At 36.9% G+C, this 22,206-nt stretch overlaps 1 protein-coding gene across 1 annotated transcript in view; it reads right to left on the bottom strand.

The window, feature by feature from the left end:
• The window catches only part of Cpsf160 (cleavage and polyadenylation specificity factor subunit 1), an 83,601-nt gene extending 62,083 nt beyond the window's left edge, over positions 1-21,518 (bottom strand). The window contains exons 1-6 of the mRNA XM_083138992.1: positions 21,484-21,518; positions 18,888-19,086; positions 7,205-7,416; positions 4,514-4,833; positions 1,902-2,152; positions 341-522 (exon numbers count right to left, since the gene is read on the bottom strand). Of these exons, the coding sequence (XP_082995118.1) occupies positions 341-522; positions 1,902-2,152; positions 4,514-4,833; positions 7,205-7,416; positions 18,888-19,053 (1,131 nt within the window). The 5' untranslated portion in view covers positions 19,054-19,086; positions 21,484-21,518. The remainder of the gene's footprint in view (positions 1-340; positions 523-1,901; positions 2,153-4,513; positions 4,834-7,204; positions 7,417-18,887; positions 19,087-21,483) is intronic.
• Between the last annotated feature and the right edge of the window lie 688 nt (positions 21,519-22,206).

Genomic DNA, 22,206 nt, shown 5'->3' with positions numbered 1-22,206 from the left:
TTAATATGAATATTGCAGTATTACTAGATATGCAATAAATGTGTCGGCTCAGTGAGCGAGCACATTATGTGCCAAACTTTTGATCTCACCACAAAATTTATTGGGTTTCAGTTTCTGCCTGGACAAGGGTGTTCTTTGTAAGCATCCCTTCATCAATTTCATCTAATCATCTCTCATCCTCATTATCATGATTAGCCAAGTGATATTAAATATCAAATATATACAATAAATGACACAGTTATTAACACATGAGTAGTGCAGAACACAAGAAATACGTAATGCAATTTCTGATTATTAAAACATTACAAAATGTGATATTAGACAATTAAAGATAACTTACACATGAAGTCAATACACTAGCAGCTGCCTTGTCAAAATGAAAATTCCTGACACTTCTCATGCTGTCTGCATGCAATGTTAACACATACAGTTCACCTCCTCTCAACGAGATAACAAGTCTCTCATTCGAAATGAATGCTGCTTGTGCACCATCCAGCGTAATCCTCAGCCCATCCTGTGGTTCTGAAATAGAAAATGGACAGGTAAGATCTACGATTGATAAATTTGGTGTTTTAAGTCCACTTTATGCACAGTAAGGCTAATCGGGACTGGACTTGCAGTTTAAAGAGGGATCTGAACCACTACGAGCCTCCACTGGGTTTCGAACCCGGGACCCTTTGATTACAAGGCGACGATGCTACCACTGCGCCATCGGGGAGGCCTATAAGATCTACGAAACACACGACAATGCTTTGACTCTGGAAGACAGAGCAGAAACATGAACCTCCTAGTGCATTTCTCTGCATCAAGTTTTGTTTGTGATCCCTTACTAAGAACATACACCATTCAGAATTTGGCACTAGGAAATATTTCCAGTAGTATATGTATAACACTATCTCTACCTTAAAATAACTTACCCAGGACAGGAGTTAAAACATGCTTACAACAGGTAAGGTGAGGGAGGGAGGTGATTTGGCCACCTGGCAAATAAGAATTGTTGAAGTGGCAGCCATTGCAGTTATGTTACAGGGATGAAAGACATCATACAGTACTTTGGAAACCTGGAGAGTAGTTGGCAGACTAAATGCAACTTCATTCAGTTCAGTATTGATGATGCCTTCGCTAGCTAAAAATTCCTATGATACCCGAACTGAATCAAGTTGCATTTAGTCTGGCAATGAACCTTCTCAGTTTGCATTGTCAGTTGCTGTTTGTCAGCTGCCCACATCACCTACACCTACCTAAAGGTGATGCATTGGGTCAAAACATTGACATGGTTCTAAGCTTTTAACAATTACAAGTATATTATATGTTTTTAGTATTTTGTGACTTAAAACAATTCTAACTAAAATGTGAATTCATATAAATTCCATCCATTGTCATAATTCAAACCAATGCTATAACATGAATTTTAATATCTATGTCCACATAAGGGAAATATTTAATCTATTAATCATTTAAAATGAGTAACACGATGCTATATAATTGGTTTCATTTGGTGTTTTAAGTCCACTTTATGCACAGTAAGGCTAATCGGGACTGGACCTACAGTTTAAAGTGGAATCCGAACCACTATGTGCCTCCACCGGGTATCAAACCCAGGACCCCTTGATTACAAGGCAACGACGCCACCACTGCGCCATCGGGGAGGCCCACGATGCTAGATAAATAACACACAATGGATAAATGCTCCACAGAAATAGAAAACTTTGGACCAACATTTCTGGTTAGATAGCACAGCTTGAAGAACTTATGTAAAAATCATTTTACAATGGAACCCTGATTTTATGGTCTAGGATGTTTACATTTGCCCATATTTATTTGGCCACAGATTCCTGATGAACATATAATCAAGGTTACACTGTATAATATAAGAGTTCTAATCTCTATACTGTACATACTCAGTGGAAAATTTGTGCTTGCTTCTGCAACACTGTTGACTGAAACTCCATACGGTGGCACGCTTTGATTTAAATATAGCAAAGCATTCACGGAGAAAATCAAAGTGCCACCTATAGGCTTCTTAACTGGAATGGCTTGGGTGCAGTCAAACGGGAGGTTGTAAACCGACCAAATTATTGGATGAACTCTCTGCTGAATATTTAACGAAATAGCTACCATTGCACAAGTATCTTGTCGAACAGCTATACGCCTGTAAATAAAGTTGAAAACAATATTGAAAATTTGTTTCAATGTACACTTCTGTTCACAGAAAGTGGCACACTCGTTTGAGTTGAAGTCCAGCTTCGGTTCTGGCAGTACAGCCGAAGTAAGTGTTCGGAAACCAGCAGTGTTGCTTACTATCAATCATTTTAACCACAAGCAGGGGAATTTTGTGTCTCTCAGGTCAAAGAAAAGGGCTAATGGAAAGATTGCAGCGTAAATATTAATTAACTGAACTGTCCACGTCTACAATCAAAGTAATGTAAATGTGCAAAATTCGTGAAAAATATATTTTTAAAAAAATGCATTTTTGACATTGTGATGACCACTTCACGAACGTCCAAACGCATTTCCTTTTAAAATAAATTTCAGGAATATTTCACACTTACATTTCTTTGATTGTTAACGTGGAAATACCAGTTAATTAATATTTACACTGCAATCTTTCCGTTAGACATTTTCTTTGAGTCTGAGAAACACAAAATTCCCTGCATGTGGTTAAAATGATTGATAGTAAGCAACACTGCTGCTTTCTGAACACTACTTCGGCTGTACTTCTGGACACAAAGCTGGACTTCAACTCAAACGAGTGTGCCACTTTTTGTGAACAGAAGTGTACAAAGGGCATCACCAAATTTAAACAATAAATGGCAGTAACTATAGCCCTATAAGTTTAATCACATCAATTTCACATGAAAACAAATGCTTGATCTGGTTTATATATCAAGACAGTCTATTTTGGTTGTAACCATCGTTGGGTGAGGTCAAAAGAAGATGCAGTCACTTTACTTGTTAAGTAATCTCAATTTAAATTTGATATTAGCATGTATATACATCCATTAAATATTAATCTTACAATATAAAAAGTAAATTAACCTCATGCTCACTGTACTGTGCCAATAAAGGGAGGGCCCCGCACATTCACGATCTCGGCCAATGTGCAGGTTATATGATCATCATCATACACAGACATCCCTTCCTCCACAGAATTGACCATAGTTAGCCATTTATTAAAAGCTGAGTGCCAAGAGTCATTTTATGCACGGACAATGTTGGAAAAATTCCAAACTGACATACATTATGTATCAAACCTTGTGGTCTGCATAACAGACACAATGTCTTATCTTCTTTAAAGTATCTCAATCAAATAATATATTTGCATTTGTATTTTTGTTATTTTATGTTGCTTTTCTACCACTTTTGGCTCATCATAAAGATTATTACGACCTATGACTGTATAAAACTGATGAAATGACACTCACAAAGTATACCCATGCCTGGACTGGGACTTGAATCCAGGAACTTCTGTGGCAAGATTGAAAGTCAAAATGCACTTGGGCACTGAGCCAAGAATTTATTTTTATAAACAAGTTGATTGTTTGATTTGGCTTATTATGCCTTGCTTTTCTGCCACTTTCTGCTAACTATGAAGATGAATGATATGATGAAATTGATGAAGGGACACTCACAAAGAACACCCATGCCCAGGTCAGGATTTGAACTTTGCCTTTTATGCTAACCACTCTGCCACTGAAGTCAGCTTAACAAACAAGTCTCTCGAACAAAATAAAAGAAAGTATTGTACAAATGAAAAATTATTACATCAAACAGAGCAGTGAAAATAATTATTTAAGACTGCAATATGTACAGTTAGATTAATAGTATTTGATGAAAAGGTAAAGTGCTCCCCTGTGCTATGCACCATGCCATGAAGGCATATAGGGGGTGTGGGGTTAGGGGTCCGCACTTTCTTGATCACGGCCGAAGGTGGGGGTGATGTGATCAGCACCATGCCCCTGGATGCCTTTACCCCCCAGAGTTTCCTCCAGGTACCCACTGTATATGATGCTGGGTGAGCGCAAGAGCTACTTGAACAGGTGAGAAAATTAACGGTTCTCCCCATGGAGGATCGAACCCGGGTCTCTCACATGGTAGTCAGATGTCCTAACGACTGAGCTACCACGGCATCAATACTATATGATGCACAGTTTTAATTGTAATTAAAATCAATGTCATAATGTCATGTTCAGTTGCATGCATATAGGAATTTTAATGACCCCAGCGACTTCCAGGGTCATTACAACACTGAAGTATTCATGACTGTGCCTGTGCAGCAGGATTTAGAACCTAGAATGTTTTGATTACAAATATTACAACAAATCTTTGACTGATGGAGAGGGAAGATGAAAATCTGGAAGATAGAGCAGAAACATGCACCTCCTAGTGCATTTCTCTGCATCAAGTTTTGTTTGTGATCCTTTACTAAAAATATACACCATTTAGCATCTGGCACTAGGAAATATTTCCAGTAGTATATGTATAACACTATCTTTACCTTACAATAACTTACCCAGCAAAAGTCCGAACAGGTTCATACAGTATCAATAGTGTTGGTTCATAATAGCCATGAAGGAACTGAACATCTATTATATTGTCCATTTTTTCATCCAGATCTTTCAAAACAATCATGTACGATGCTAGAACAGGTGCCTTCGACGAGGCTGCACTTGGAGGCTTTATGTCCTGAAACTTTTGGTCAGGATCATCCATAGTGGTCTCTCTTCGGAATGGCAAAACAACAAGCTTCCTTCCATAAACAAGCATCACAGCACACCTTCCCTCTGGATCAACTCGAACAATTGGGACATGATAATGGTTGGTCCAGCCACCCTGTGAAAATTCCCAGTAAAAAACAATCAGGGAACAAAATACTGAAATTTCAAGAACGTGAGTGATAGAATGTTCAAAATTAAATGTGGAGTGGAACCCTGAATTTTGTTTTCCCACATTATACAGCATGTTTCAAAAAGAATCATCCGATTTCAAAGTCATTTAACTCCGTAACCGTTCACTAAAACACATTGAACAACATACTGTTAGGAAGAGGATATTCACGAGTTTCACATGATTGCTGGCAGGTAACAGTAGGGCACTCCCCCATGTGCTCGCATCAGATTCAAGCAAAATGGCGACGTCGCAACAAAAAGCTTTCTGTGTACTGCGCTTTGAAGTGTGTGAATCTGTTACAACAGTGCAGCGTGAATTTCGGTGATAGTATGGTGTTCAACCTCCTACCACACAGAGTATTCGCCGTTGGCACTGTTTCTGTGCCTCCACTTCTGACTACTGTGGATGAACTGCAAAATCGGATCACAGAAGCAGTGACTCCAGACGAATTCTCTCGTATGGACATATGCCGAGCATCCAAAGGGGGTCACCTTGAGCACTTATGAACATTTTTTATTTAAAAATTTATGTATAGCTGTGTATTTTAAAACCAATTCCAAGTTCCTGGTTTGATAAATAAAAAATATACAGCCTTTTGAAATTGGGTAATTCTTTTTTAAACACCCTGTACATCCAATTTGCATGGTTCCAACAGAGCATAATGTTATAAAATTTTCCCAGATTCTATATATTCATACAATTTTAGATCTTTCATCTTTACCTCCTGGAAAACGTAATGTATAATGAACAAAACATTACTGTATAACTTAGACATCACATAATGTTCGTTATAAAGTCTACATTTTGAACTAGCAGCTGAAAAGTTTGAATCGTAGTCGTAGATCAGTTGAGTTGTGCTTGGCTGACATTTACTTTTCTTTTCCAAATGCTGCAAAACCAAATAAACATGATCAGAGAAACTCAGTGTTGCCTAACCTACTGTAAGTGCATAGTTTCCTCCCTCGTGCAGTTGTAACTCTGAGGGTTGCTAAAAAAAGATCTGTCACAAGTGACCCTCATGAGCGTACAACAAAATTGTAGGCAAAGTGCCTTGACTTATTGTACTTTCTCTTAACCTTTACTTGTATTTTGGTCGATGCATGCATGCAGCTGATTACAAAATTCCTGTTTTTTTTATTATCTTGATACTTTTCTTTTAGGTCGGAAACACAGTGTTGGCACGCAATGTGGATGCACCCCCTCCCCCCCCCCCCCGACTGCAAAGTTACGTATGGAAGCTGACGAGAATTTTAAATTCGTACACTTATTTGACAAAAAATGTTATAACTTGTAGACTATTTGAGCAATCTACTTCGGGTTACTTTTGTTTTGCAGCTAAAACATCAGGGCATGCAACCATGCGAAATCAACATGCTAAAGCCAATAAGAGGGGTTGGGTGGGCTACGGCCCCCAACTTTCAATGAAAAAAATCATAAAAATGGGGAGTTTGCCCCCCTCTTCCCCCTATTTTGGGAAGAGGATGCAAATTTAGCCTTATTTTCAAAGAATGGTCCTTTCTCAACCGAATGAAAGTCATTTCATGTTCCTGGGTGCATTACATTATCGAATATGTGAAACAAACTCCCCATTTTTATGATTTTTTCATTGAAAGTTTGGGGCCGCGGCCCATCCAACGCCTCTTATTGGCTTTGGCATTTTGATTTCTGCACGGTTGCATGCCCTGATGTTTTAGCTGCAAAACAAAAGTTACCCGAAGTAGATTGGTCAAATAGTCTACGAGTTATAACATTTTTTATCAAATAAGTGTACAAATTTAAAATTCGTGCCAAATTTCTCGGCGAAACAAGGGTATCTTTTTGATGACCCCCTCGGCAGAGTAAATGTTAATGTGGAAGTATAGCAACAAGCAAAGGCAGCAACTATACTTGGTAATGTTGCTACTGTCAAACTGATGCTGCATGTACAGTGTCCACTTGGCAACTGAGACTACCACCCGCACCAGGGCATCATCCATCCTTGAAGACTGACAGGGAAAATAGATCCCAAGGTAAACTGCCAGTTAAAAATTATTCCACTATAGTTTCCCTACAGTACGAGCACATTTATTCTAACAGAAGAAATTAATCTGTAACACAGTTGGTGCACCTAATACTATTAACCACAATAAACATAAACTTAATATACTTTAGAAAACATTTTAGAATCTGTACTTTTCAGGCTTTGTTGACCAACCCACAGCTGCATGAATTTTACATTTGGTACTGGAACATACAAAATTTATGTGTATTTCAAACTATGTGAATTAAAAGGGCAGTCTAAGCTTCAAGTTTTATAACAAATAATATGCCTTACTCTCATCTCTTCTTCTTCAAAATAGTGTAGGGACAATGTCCTGAGATCGTGCGTTTCTGGATCATACTCGACAACACTCAACTTTGCATCCTTGAAGCTCAGCAGAAGGGCATCCCTTGTGGATCCAGCCAAGGCCACAGCCTGCACTGACATCACATTTCCAAACAAATTAAATGTTGCCAGGCATTCTAGTTTCACTTTGGGTGCATTGTCTGAAAATTTAAAGATATTTTAGGTTAATAATATTTAAAATATATATTTGCCACCTTATTACAAACCTATAACAAACCTGTAGGGTGAAGGAAGACCTGCCAAGCAGCTTTTCACCAAGCAATGAACAATCCTCACATTTAACCTTTAGCGTCCAGATGGTCGAATTTGGAACCACGCCTGTATTTCCATTGCGGACAGATGGTCGATATTTCAACCAGCTGCGCACGGCAGCAATTAACGTGTCATTTCTTGAAAACTACACATGCTATTTAAGTTGTCATGTTTTATGTTTAGTATACATTTGAAGGTATGATATACTCGAATTACAAAACAATATATCCATTGTTAATATTATTAAAAAGTGAAGTTTGAAAAAGTTCTTAATTTTCCATTCATTGCCCCTGTATTATTATGGTAAACATTTATAAAAATGGCTATAATTTCTAAACTACAGCATCTTTTTGGAAAATTTAAATTCTACAAGCAAGAATGATAGTCCAGGCAATTTACACTTTGACCTGGGCAAAATTGCTTCAGAAGGTATTTAAACAGTTTCTAGCTCAGAAATCATTGCTGAATAACATATACAAAATTGGACAAAATCTGACCACGGGAAAACCCCTAAAAACGGAGGCAAAAAATAAAGTAATTTACAGATTTTAGAGAGAGGTAATGCTGTTATTTACATTTAATAATACTTAAACTAAAACTATCTTTCAACAACATACCATTTCTTATGCAACTTTGATATTAAAAGTTATTTGTAGAAGTTAAGACACTGAGAAAATAACAATTACTTCAAAAAAAATTATTTTAAGTTCTCTTAATTATAAAGTCAACTACTAAGGATGGACAAAGTTTAATTTATCGTCTTCATCACCGTAAACCCTGGCTTACACATGGATGGGGAAGGGGGCTACAGTCCCTCCCAAAATTTTGAGAAAAATCAAAATTTTTAAATGGATATAGCAAAGTACTTGGGAATAACGAAAGTACTAAATGAAAATCACTCTTTCATTAAACCTTAGATTTCAATGTTGAGTGAAAGTTCCAAATATACGAAATCAGTAGAACGTAGGTAATTCCCATTTTTACAATTCCAGCCTCCCCCCCCTCTTCCCAAAACAATGAATCCTGCATACGCTAGTAACTGTCATCATATTATTATTGCAACCACTTGCCACGAGTTGTTGGAGAGGACAATCGATTATGCTTGCATCCACATCGTGAAGTATCATCAAGGTTCGATGTGCAGGAACAGCAAACCATCTTAAGGAGGAAATCTAGATTTAGTGGGTGTACAGCATAGCAGGAATTATTCTGTACATATCAACCCCTTCCTTCTACCGCGATTGTCTCTTCTTTATACTTCCAGATTCTTATTTGAAAGTGTGTGCGATATATTAAGGTACTTTGTGGACGAATCGGTAGGTGACAAACACTCAGGTGTAACAAACGATATACCTGCAGCTAATGTTTTCAATTAACATTCAACGACATAGTTCGATTGTGGATTCCGACGACTCGCAGTCATACAACAGAAGCATTGCTTTTCTTCCAACGGCTTCAATATCTGAATGTTAGCAGGAATGGAAACAAAATGAATTTGCAGCTGAACGGAGTTCAGTTACGTTCATCAGTTTGTCTAATTCTGAGGATTTCGCAATTGAGCACATTGTGGATGTGGTTTCGAGTTTTTGCTTCAGGTCCGCTTTATTCACACATACGCTAATCAGGACTGGACATGCAATTTAAGGTGAGATCCTAATCACTACATGCCTCCACCAGGCATCGAACCCTGAGCCCACTATATACAAGGCGACGGACGTAATCACTATGCGATCGGGGAGGCCAGATAAATTTTGGGTGTGGTATTAGAGCCAGTGAAAACATACAGAAAGAGGAGCAGCTTGCGGATATGTCAACCCAACAATGATTGAATTTCGAGGATATTGTACACAGTATTGGGAGATGGTCCCTGCCTTACGTCACTGCGATAAGACGATTTTTTTAGCAGAATATTTGAGAAGAATCTTTCTAAATTATATTGAAGAAGATATCCATACCAATGTAATGCAATTCATCAAAATTAACTGCTGTACTAGTGTTGCAGAAACTTGATCAAAATGAAATGGGGGTATGAATTCCAGTTGTTCTATTCCTTTTTTAATAACATTACAGTCTTCCATTTGTCTACTTTCTCGCATTTCATTGTGTTGCTCACTACCCTTCATCAAAACCTGGTATATTCTTGCATTACTAAGTTGTAAGTGGAACACAAGTGTATAGAAAACACTGGGTTCAATACCTGGTGGAGGGATTCCGACCCCACTAAAACTTTAGGTCCAGCCCCAATTAGCCTTTCTGTGCATAAAGTGGACTTCAAACAAAAATTCAATCCGAGTCCGGTCCATGATCTGTCACTTCATCTTGCCACAAATTTACCTCCCAGACACATTTTCTGAACGGTTGGATTTTCAGACGACAAACAACGTTTTCTGCAAGTACAACTATAGGGATTTGAGGTAATTGTGATCTATGGCTGCTGCAATGATGGAGAGAATCTTCAGCATAACTTGCAACTGCAAATCATCCACGAGCCAGCTCTATCAGCATTTACGTATCAAGTTACATGCAATCCTGGTCATTTGTGGTGATCATATTTTAACTACATCTTGTCCATTGTCCAATTTTCTCTCACAAATCGTGCACAATTCAGATATTTTCATTCTTAAAAGGCAAAATATAATTTGACACAACAATAAAACACAAATTTTAAGTAATAATACACAAAATATTAAAAATAATTCACAAATTAACATACAATGTAAGGAAATTCACAATAGCCAGTCTGCCATTTTCAAATTTGTTTTGGGAGGTTTTCCCGTGATCCGATTTTGGATATGTTATTTAGCAATGATTTCTGAGCTAGAAACTATTTAAAAACCTTCTGAAGCAATTTTTCCAGGTTTGATGGAAAATTGCTTTAGATTGCCTGGACAATGAGTAAAAAGCAACATTTTAAGCAATGTCCAACAATTAAGGATTTGGGGAGGGTGGGCGTGGGGGCAAGGGCCCATTTTTTAAAAAAATTAGCCTGGATCACGTAGTAGCACACAGCAAAAATTAAAGCACCATTTCTTGAAAGCAATAAACTATATTTCAGTTCTGAGTTCTGTCTCTTTTCTTCAATAGCACATTGATTAGGCAAGATATTTGTTAAAAGTGGACCTACATGTTACTTTACATTTGAAATATTGTAAATTAATTATCTGATAAAGCTTTTTCCTCAAACATGTGAAAGAAAAAAAAATACCATCCTTCAAGAGAGAGTGGTTAGCACAGCATGCCAGGTTCAAATCCCAGTCTGGGCATGGGTGTCTTTTGTTGAATGTCCCTTCATCAATTTCATCACATCATCACTCATCCTCACCTTTGTTATTAGCCAAATGTGGCAGAAAATCAAAGTAGAAGAAAAAAAGAACTGAGCATTCAGTAAAAATATAGAAGAACCCGCTCGAAAATGAATGTAAAAAGGCGGAACTTTTCCTCATCAAAAATTCATTGTTTTAAATTGTACATATAGCGTGGAATTATTAGACTGCAGAAAAGCACCACTTATACGTAAACTAAAACAAAATAATCTAAAACACTTGTTAACACTTTAACACTTCACAAACATGTGGGTCATTCCACGTCAAATCATCCAGGCCATGTCACCCACCATCCCCGATTTTGATGAAATTCGGTATGCTTATAGAACTTTTGATGCTGATTACGAAAATGACAACTTTTTTTAAATTGGTCAAAGGGTTCAGAAGTTAGGCGCTTTTTAAGATCTCCGTGTACGCCACATGCGGCTCCACTTTGAATGTCACGCATTAGGTTATAAACGATTGTATCTTCCCTCGGGTTTGCCGTAGAAACTTCAAGTTTGTTTTCTCTTGTTCAGAATAGTATAAGCTTTCATTTAAATAACGTTTCAGATGAATGCATCAATAAACATGTATTTTTATATATAGTTTTATGTATTTTTTTTAGAAAAATAAATGACTAACTTCAAGAGCGAATTTCATGCAATGCCCCCCCTTCAATTTCCCCCCAATTTTATATGTAGGTAGCTCAGAGTGTGTACTAATGCCTGATGAAAAAATTGGGATGGGCGGTTCAGAGACAGGGTGATTAAAAAATCATTTGCATAAAATGACATTAAAAGTAAATCTTCTTAAAAATTAGCACAAAACCTGAAGTACAATATGTTTCAAGCTACAATATTCAAAATTTATGTTCACTATGTGTGAATGTAAGCATAGGCATAACCTGGCGGGGGCAAAGGGAAACACTTGCCCTCTCCCAAATTTATAGATTAATTTAAAATTTGCAAGTAATAATTACAGTGGAACTCATATTGAAGTTCCTCGATTTTACATTTTCCTTCATTTTGCATTCAATCTTGGTTGTCCCAACAAGTAAATTGTTTAGAAATTTTCTAAGATTTTACATTTTCCTGCGTATTAATTTTTTTCAGCTTGGTCTCCTGGATAACGTAAAATCGAGGTTCCACTGTATCTAAGTTAGTTTCAACAGTCTTAATTTTTTTTAAAAAAATTATATATTATATAATTATATATATATAATCATTATTAACATTCTCAAGTTTAGCAAATTTATCTTCGAGAACATTCTTTTTGTGCATTTTATCTCAATATGGAAGTTCTCTTTTGGCTACTCTTCATGGGGATACGTAATATGAAGTAAGAATTAATACTACACATTTGTGCTGAGTGAAGTTTTTTTTTCAAATTGAGCTTTTTCGCCACATACCACAGAAAATATCCTTGTGACGGGATGGTTGGGACAGAAAAAAATACTTGTATAGACTTCTATAGTATAAAGCAACAAGTACGGCAATTATGTACCAATTCCGTAGAAACAGTATTCAAGGCATAAATTTCTTAGTAATCATCTAGGGTGAAATGACAACAACCCACAGTACAATGTGTCAGCGATTGCAAAGTACTACAACAGTACCAGAAAGTATGCACTATTTTGAACTTACAGGTTCCGTAAGTTACTTTTTACAAGTAACTGGGTTTCTTTTACAGTTACTGTAACAGTAACGCACTGTTAATGATCATTCATTTGTGTAAAAGTTACACAAAATCAATGATCATGAAGACGTCCGTGTTTTACTTATGTTTCTAGTACATAATATGTATTCATATATTTACATTATTACTGCTAATAAATTATGGAAAACACAGTCAGCTTTGCTTGAACGATTATAATTAAAAAAATCATTTGTATGCTGACCATGGTGTTTTGAATATTGTGTCATTGATTCCACTTGCACCTAATTCTTTCTCCCCCATTCCAAGTTCAACAAGATCCAAAGATCCACTCCCTCGACAATGACTTTTTCCTAGCTGAACAACAACATTCCAAACGAACACAGCAGTCTACCAAAAACAATGGAGTTTTCACATGCAATTAGAAATGAATTACAGTAAAGCGTGGATGTTCTAAATTTAGCATTCAACAAAGCATAGCTTCCTTGCCAGCAATTCCAAGAAAATCCTTTCACGTAGCATCCGGAGAAGGTACATATTTTATTTTTATAGTCTTGAACAGAATAGTCCAATTTAGCTATTTCCCTACTGCAAAAAGTAACTCTGGTACCGTTGTTAACGTTACAGGTACTTACTTTTAAAAGTAGCTAGTTACAGTTAGAAATCCTAAATAAAAAGTAACTGTACTTGTAACTTTGTAACTATTTACTTCGAAACACTAGTTGTTTAACAGTCAGAGCAAAATAGTATGTGCTGATGTAATATGTTTTGTATAACTGTATGGTTTGACTTTTATGAAGAAGAGGCTTCCCGAATTCCAACTGTAAACAGTTATGTAGTAGCATTTGTGTGCATCACTCAAACTTGTTTGTAGGATTGCTTCAAAAGTCCACGTGAAAATGGAGATGCAGCTATTAAATTCTCGAATCCACTTCATCCATCAACTTCCTACTACTGGCCACAAAATATTCTGTGTCCAGTGGACATTAACAATACAAATGTATGGACATATGTACTTATTGATAAGTCACATACTTTAGTGTGTTTGGAATGGTCAAAATATCCATGTAAAATGTGAACGGCACAATTTATAGTACATGAAATTTTGGCAATGCATAGAGTACAATTTTTAGGTACTATCTTAATGGGTGTCACTTGGAAACTATCTTCGGGTTGAGACAATCACAAAGTTTTCCATCGCATAAAAATAGTGTCCAGGATTATTTGATAAATACATTTGAAAAACCACAATTATTACTCTTTATTCGTTTGTTCATCAAGTGCCAGGAGGATCACAAAATATATTTAACTTGTAAATTTTAATTAATATATAAATTCGGTAGTGGCAAGTGTTTCCCTTTGCCCCCGCCAGGTTATGCCTATGCTTACATTCACACATAGTGAACATAAATTTTGAATATTGTAGCTTGAAACATATTGTACTTCAGGTTTTGTGCTAATTTTTAAGAAGATTTACTTTTAATGTCATTTTATGCAAATGATTTTTTAATCACCCTGTCTCTGAACCGCCCATCCCAATTTTTTCATCAGGCATTAGTACACACTCTGAGCTACCTACATATAAAATTGGGGGGAAATTGAAGGGGGGGCATTGCATGAAATTCGCTCTTGAAGTTAGTCATTTATTTTTCTAAAAAAAATACATAAAACTATATATAAAAATACATGTTTATTGATGCATTCATCTGAAACGTTGTTTAAATGAAAGCTTATACTATTCTGAACAAGAGAAAACAAACTTGAAGTTTCTACGGCAAACCCGAGGGAAGATACAATCGTTTATAACCTAATGCGTGACATTCAAAGTGGAGCCGCATGTGGCGTACACGGAGATTTTAAAAAGCGCGTAACTTCTGAACCCTTTGACCAATTTAAAAAAAGTTGTCATTTTTGTAATCAGCATCAAAAGTTCTATAAGCATACCGAATTTCATCAAAATCGGGGATGGTGGGTGACATTTTCACAAAATTCTGGATGATTTGACATGGAATGACCCATGTGCAAACTAGACACCAGCTATCTGGACAGTGAAGCACTGACTGCCATTCTGTGGACAACTTGACTGTGAGACGCACTGTAGGATTTATTTCTTACAAGTTACTATAGCCTCTAGACAACAGAGGCTAATTAATCTTACTTAAGACCTCACAAAACTGTAAAGATATAATTTGATTTCACGAAAGTGTTCTGAGGAAATATGGATTCAAACTGCCAAATAAACAAAAATTAAACGAATGTGAAAAATCTTTATATTCTGGTATAAAACTATTCACAATATTTTACAGCCTTGATATACATTCTCAAGTATAGTGATTGCGTAACAGCCACAGTTGGCAACTTTATACCATATTTGCCAGGGTATAAGATGCACAGGCGTAGAAGGTTATTTTTTGTACATATTTCTGAGGGAAAAGCTTTATAATTAATTTACAGTATTTCAAATATAAAGTAATATGTAAAACCACTTTTGGCTAATCGCAATAATGAAACAATGAAATTGATTTTTTTTATTTAGTTTATTTTACTTCGTGTTTTGTGTCTCTTGGCTAATTTGCGAAGATGGGGATGAGTGATGAAATGCTGAAATTGATGAATGGACATTCACAAACAACCAAGCCCGACCGGGATTCGAACCTGGGAACCTTGGTGTCGCAGTGCGATATGCTAACCACTTGGCCACAGGGTTGGGCACAATGAAATTGATGAGGAGACACTCACAAACAACACCAATGCCCAGGCTGGGATTCGAACCTGGGACCCGTGGGTAAGCAAGAAAGAAATTGTCTAACATAGAACAGAGAAAATTTTCAGAATTGAAGGTACAGTAATCAAAAACCGAGTATTGGCATATAAGACGCACTATGTTTTTCAGACCTATTTTTAAAGGGGAAACGTGTATCTTATATGCTGGCAAATACTGTAAATATTGTGAACATTGAATATCACAAAAATAACTATACATCTCTATGCAAGCATTTCGGTCTGGAAACTTTGTTCAACAGAAGAGTCGTCAGTGATGTCATTTTTTTACAGAAACTGATTAATCACGGCGGTGAGTGTTCTGCACTGTTAGAAAGTATAAACTTTAATGTAGGCCGACACAGTGCAAGAAACCGAAAATTATTTTTCACGGAGAGGTCAAGGGTGAACACGCATAGGTTTTCACCTTCAGTGCGCATACAGGACACTGTGAATGAACTATTAAAAACTGTAGACTTGGATATGTTCACAGACTCGTGTAGTGTGCTGAAAAAAAAGATAATGACAACAATAAGTTCATAAATTGATGTAAATATTGCGTACATAGACGTTCATACTTTCATGTATTCTTTTTTATCTATTCTATCTTGTTATTTATTCAGAGTGCATTATGTTCAACATAATTGGGAAATGTATCCTGTGCTGAACAAATAAATAATAATAATAATAATAATTCATGATAAGCACAAAAAAGTGTAATTTTGCTCATTTGGAACCCCGAGTCTTGAATGTGAAATATTATCAATTGTTTCAGTAAATGATGTCTGTAATATGGAACAATAATTCTACCAAAAATGAGGGGTTTCTTAGTGATTCACTCTGTAATACAGTTTGATGCAGTAAAACACAATTGCAACAATAACTTTATATTCTATGGCAGTGGCTCCTAAAGTGTGCACCATGGCTGGCTTACAGGGGCACCACAAAATGTTACAATTTTTTCAGTGAAATGACCCTTATCCAAAACATGTGCTTATTTAGTACATATGAAATGTTTCTGAATTTGAAATATGTGTTTATTTTAAACTTAAGGCAAGCAACCTAAACAGCGACAGCGAAAAATCAGGCTGGCTCGGTAGGTCAGTGGTAGAGCAATGGAACGGAATGCCAGTCCTGGTCGAGCCTGCATTTGTATCTGTAAAACTTACATTAAAATTTCAGTAACCGCCAAATGTCTGAAATTTGTTTCTTTTCTTTTTTTTTTTTTTCACATTAGTACTTATGCATTCAGCATTACTAAGGATTCTTGAAGGTGGCATTTCATTTTTTTTTCATGACAATAACTTCCATTTTCAACATATCGAGTAATTATTGTTCGTTCGTTTTCCAGTTGCGTTACACACAATATGGCAGGCAAATCTTGACTATACCTGCTGCAAAATTAGTTTGGTATTGCGAGCTGAAGGAACACGCGTCACGGTGTTGCCATATCATGCTGTACAGTATGCACTGCAGCCGTCTGACGTTGTGTCGAGGAAAACGTGTTATGAAAAGGAACAACAATGATGAAATGTGTTATTGTTTTTCGAGGAAAATAAAATAACAATGATGACAACAATGATGCATGTGTTATTGTTTTTTCTATTCATTTCCATCTCCCTTACAACATGAACGAATTAATGAAACGAGCATTGTTTACAGGTTACCTTTTCAATCCATTCTGTATATACACTTTCAATAATCATTTCTTTCCGAAGTCGCCGTTAAAGTCTGCCCATCTTTCAATTATACCGCAACTGAAGTGCACAAAGTCCAGTTGGTGGGGCATCTGACTTTTATGCGTGAGACCCGTGGTAGTTTGTGGAACTTTTTCAAATATCCCGAGCGGCTCCGGTCGACTCAGCCCAAGTGAGTACCTGGGGCAAACTTGTGGTAAAGGCGGTTGGTGAACCACATCACCTCCATAATATGGCCTAGGTCAAGGTCGAGAATGTGTGGAGCTCTACCTCCACATCTCCATATGCCTCCATACATTATTTTGGGTCCATTATTTTTTTTTGTATGAGAATCCCAGATATTTTATGACTGCCCTTAAAGATGTTTCCCCACCTTGAAAAAATGCCGAATCTTTCAACAAAACGCGCAGTTTCCCAACAGTGGGATGATCTTTCCTCCTATAATAAGAGTAAATATGGCGAGAATAGCATCTTGCTGAAAAGTATCTAAATTTGTCACGCGTTTACTGATATTCCTATTCTTTCCTGGGGTTTCCAATTGTGAAGCCTCACATTTATTTAATTATTTATTTCTACCACATTATATTTTTCTTTCCCTATGGTAACAATAGTGTTCTTAGACACGCCGAAAACAGCAGCAGTCCTGTCCAGAACTTTGTTTACAGAAATGATACGACCCCCCATTGTTTTCCTCTTGCTCAAATTATTTGCGCTCAGAACAAACCATCTCCCGCGTTTGGCCTTTGAGAAGAATTCCTTTTTCTTTTAGTGCATGGCCTCTTTGGTACATTGTCATCTCGAGTATTGCCTCCCGTGCTTGACATTCTTCACACAAGCACACGACACACTCAAGCAGAACACAGAAAATTATGTACAAAAAATAACACACTAAAACAACACGCTATATACAACAAAGAATACTCTAAATTCAATAAACACTAAACAAACGGACTGGTTAAAATATCACAGTAACGCAACGCAACAAACAAACAACACGTCCTCTCCCAACAACATGAAATCTGATAGCAGGAAGAATCATCCGATAAGCGGCAACACCGAGAAAAACGTTTTCTGTTGCTAGGTAACCAGGGCCTGGGTGAAGCACTGGGGAGATTTTGATTGGCTCGCATGCCAGCAACCCACCCTCCCGCAGTGACGTAGACCTGATTTCAACATGTGGTTCTCAAGTGTCAATACCAAACTAATTTTGCGGCAGGTATAGTGTTGTCCATGATCACTGGGTGTGCAGTGTTTCCAACCTTCTTCACCAAAAAATACCTACTTTCGTGTTACTGATTTTGTATATTTTTTTTCCGGTTTCGAAAACCCCCGAACCATGCATGAATAGCCCCATGAACCATTTACAGATAGCCTCATGAACCATTCATAAATAGCCACACAAACCACGCACAGTAAGGTTAGGTTAGGTTCAGTTAGGTTAGGCAAACAGTTAAAATTGTCATCCTCAAAATTGTCATGTTCTTGCAAAAAAAAAAAAAAAATGGCATGGTTGGAAACACTGACAGGGGGTTACATCATCGAACGCACGCAGCACTTGGTTCACGTAGTAGAAGGACATAGAGGCAACAGCTTTCATGCATCGGAGAGACATTAATCTTCAAAAATACATGATTTACCGGCGATATAAATTAAGCGATGGGTAAAACCATTTCCACGACCTTTCAAAAGTGTATGGAAAGTCAGTTCGGTAAGTAATTTCTCCTGTAAAATTGAAAAATATGTTTTGCGGATACTGAAATTTAACCAAATTTACACACTAACTTAACGTTGCAAATGTTACACAGGCCTACATTCTGACATGGGTGCCGTGGAAAAATCTTGAAACACTAAGGGCACCATGAAACGAAGAAGTTTGCGAACCCATGTTCTATGAGATAAGACTTCTGATGACAGACTGTCCAAAACCAACCAACTGTAACCCACCTGTTTTCTTTTCTTTCCTTAGATCAATGTCTGGAATGAGGCGGAAGACTCTTATAATGTTAGCTCCTGCCACAATAAGAGACTTCTCCCTTCTGTTGAAAAAGTTGCAGCTTAGAGTATGCTCTACTCCAGTGGCTGCATGGGTCTGCTTGCATATTGAATACATGGTGGTGGCCTAGTTCACGTCATGCTTCACAAACTGGAAATGAAACAATACTGATCAACATGAGTATCTCTATTATTATCAGTAATTTCTATGTATGGATATTTGTGTTTTACAGAATAAGTACACTAGATTATCATACACAAATAAACATCAACACTACAAACACATAATGTACAAAAACTCTAGCATAAAAATGTAAAGATAAGGTCCACTAGATGCAGATATTTCTTGACTACTAAAAAATCTATTCATATGAATTATTCATCTACAAAATCCAAGGTTACACATATGTAACAAACAGCTTCAAATTGTGACAAAATAGCTGGACAAGTAGAAGGTCAAAGTTATAGCTATCTCAAATGTATTTTGAGTCTTTGGTAACAGTTCGTTATATCAGACACACATTAAAATCGGATATTTTGTGTTTCGCATGGTTCATACTTACCAATTGTGTATTGCAGAACATAGTTCAAGGTGCCATTATGCTTTTTACACGAAAACAAACACAATTTTTCACATAGAGAGTAGTTTTTATTATTCCTTTTTTCGCTTCCCTAACACACAATATGGCGGGCACACGTTGACAACCGTTGTCGGTATGCAGTGTTTCCAACCTTATTCACCAAAAAATACCTACTATCATGTTCGTCACGTGTGCAAATTATACATTATGCACGGGTAGCTAACGGATAGCCCCACGAACCATTTCCGATAAGGTTAGGTTAGGCAACCATAGTTAAAAAAAGGGGGGTTGGAAACAATGACAGGGGGTTACATCATCAAACGTATGGAGCATCCGGTTCTCGTAGGAAAGCAATGGCAATTGTGCGTCGATGAGATATTTCTCTTGCAAAATACATGATTTCCCGGTGAAATAGATTCCACGATGAAAGAAAATACCTCGACGAATGTTAGAAACCTTATAGAAACTAGTTTCCGTAAGTAGTTTCCTGTGCAAAAATGAAGAAATGTGTCTCCGATATAACAAACTGTTACAGAGTCTTTTAATTTAAGGCTAGTATGAATGGTTGTATGAGGAATCAACTGTCTCTAACTATGCCACGATGACACATACTGGATGTGAAGTTAGGCCCCAACACATTCTGAATCTTGACCATACTTGGGGTGATGTGATCAACACCACTCTCTCACACGAGTAGAATGAGGCTGGTCACATCAACTCCAGAAAGTAAGCTCCCAAGGTGTCAGCAGTATGTAATAGGACAAACAACTCATTGATTGAGTTCTTCATTCATGTATAAAAATGTATATGTGGTATTTATTTTGAGGTGTGAACTACAGAATACCCCCTGTTCAGGTGCATTGAGGCATGAGGTTACGCATTTACATTTTCATTCTATAGCTCGTTTTACAACCAAATGGTCTGGAGTGCTTCCTGTCTTGGTTGAGGGTAATTTCAATGCCTCCCATACTATTTCAGATCCAATTCCAATTGGTCAACGTGTGCAAACGGCATTAAAACTTTTGACTGATAAGCATATGGGTAAGACTTTAGTTTACGTCCTTTTCCTTTTCCTAAGGAATACGTGTCATATATCGTTGGAAAGGTTATTTTATAAGGAATTCAACAAAGTAAATCCCAAGGCGAGGAAAAATTTCCTAGAGGAGAAAATCAAGAAAAAACGATGTTGTCCGGATATGCGTGATTGAACGTACTGAGGACATTTTTCGATGATGAAGCACGTATTTAGGGATGAAATGCGTGCTAATGGAACCTAACCTAACAGGCCTAACCTAACCTCGTAGGCATACCTCGTTCCCGTGAATGGTTAGTGACAGAAAGTGTAAAAACAAAAACTTACTTACCCTACGGATGTCGGAGCGCCGGCTGTCTGCTAACACGGTTTTGTAAACGGGCAACAAGGAGTGCTCAAGAAAGACGTAAACGGTGTAAGAAGGAGTGGGCAAGAAGGACGTAAACTAGAGTCTAGCCAGCATATGGGTCTACAAGTGATGTAAACATTTTTGTTCATTTACTACGAGCACAATGGTTCATAAGTTTATTCTAATCTATGCATAAAATTCTTGTTGCATCTCAAGTTAAATACTTACTCCAAGTACGCTTTGTTACCGGCAACTATTTATTTATTGCAAGTGGAAATATAAAGGAAGCAGGAACCTTAAAAACATACGTTGTACTAGCATAAAAATACGCTCCACTACATGAATGATCCTTCCACAATTTTTTACTGGTACTTTTATAACTTCAATGTCCAACAAACGTGCTTTTTACACTGAACAGAATATTTTGACCTCGTAACTACATTGACCTACACCGGCTACACGGGACAATAAATCCATTCCTCACCTGATAAAATGACACACACACATATTTACCGTATGGTGAAACTAAATCTAACTTACTAGTGTTAAAATACTTATGCAAAATTCAAACAACATTTGACGTACATTAACATAAATATATATTTTTAGCGATGTATATGCACTGCAGGGCTAATCGTAAGATCCTTAATTACTTGATCACCGTTATTCATCCATTATGGAATGCATAGTAAATGTGCGTCCTGTATTTGAAGATAAATTTGGAGTGTTCATTTGAAGAAACATATACTTTAATTTATGAAAAATATTGCATATATTTATTAGGTATTTTTAAAATTACCAATTCGCATAATTACGGCTAAATTGCATCATACAACAGTGATGGGTACAGCAAATTAACCAACACAACATGGTAAGTAACGTTTAGGTTAAGAATCGCAAGACGTGTTTGTAGACATACATGTATTAATATTTGCCCATATATTATGTATATTAAGAACGGCGATAACATATTGCCTGCGATTCCATTGTAACCTTACTAACCTATCAGTTCTATCTGTCTTTCCTCTAGAGGTGGTCGAATCTTATCAACCACTTTGCATTGCATAAGTGCGATGAATTTAGGGTCTGCTTTATCGCACTACATTTGAGCAACCTTGCGTACTGACGTCATTACAGAATGATTTAAATTTAGGCAAAATGCCTTAAAGTTGTTAGGGTAGGCTAGCTAAGTTTACATCTCTTAGCATAAATAAAAGTGTTTCAGTGTATTTATACTAATAGAACCAAACCTAACGGACCTAACATGACACCGTAGCCATTCTTCGCATGAGGTCAGAACGAAAGGTT

Source organism: Lepisma saccharinum, chromosome 17 (genome assembly GCF_977018435.1).
Source record: "Lepisma saccharinum chromosome 17, izLepSacc3.1, whole genome shotgun sequence".
NCBI classification, from domain to species: Eukaryota; Metazoa; Arthropoda; class Insecta; order Zygentoma; family Lepismatidae; genus Lepisma; species Lepisma saccharinum.
This window is presented reverse-complemented; position numbering and strand designations above follow the sequence as displayed.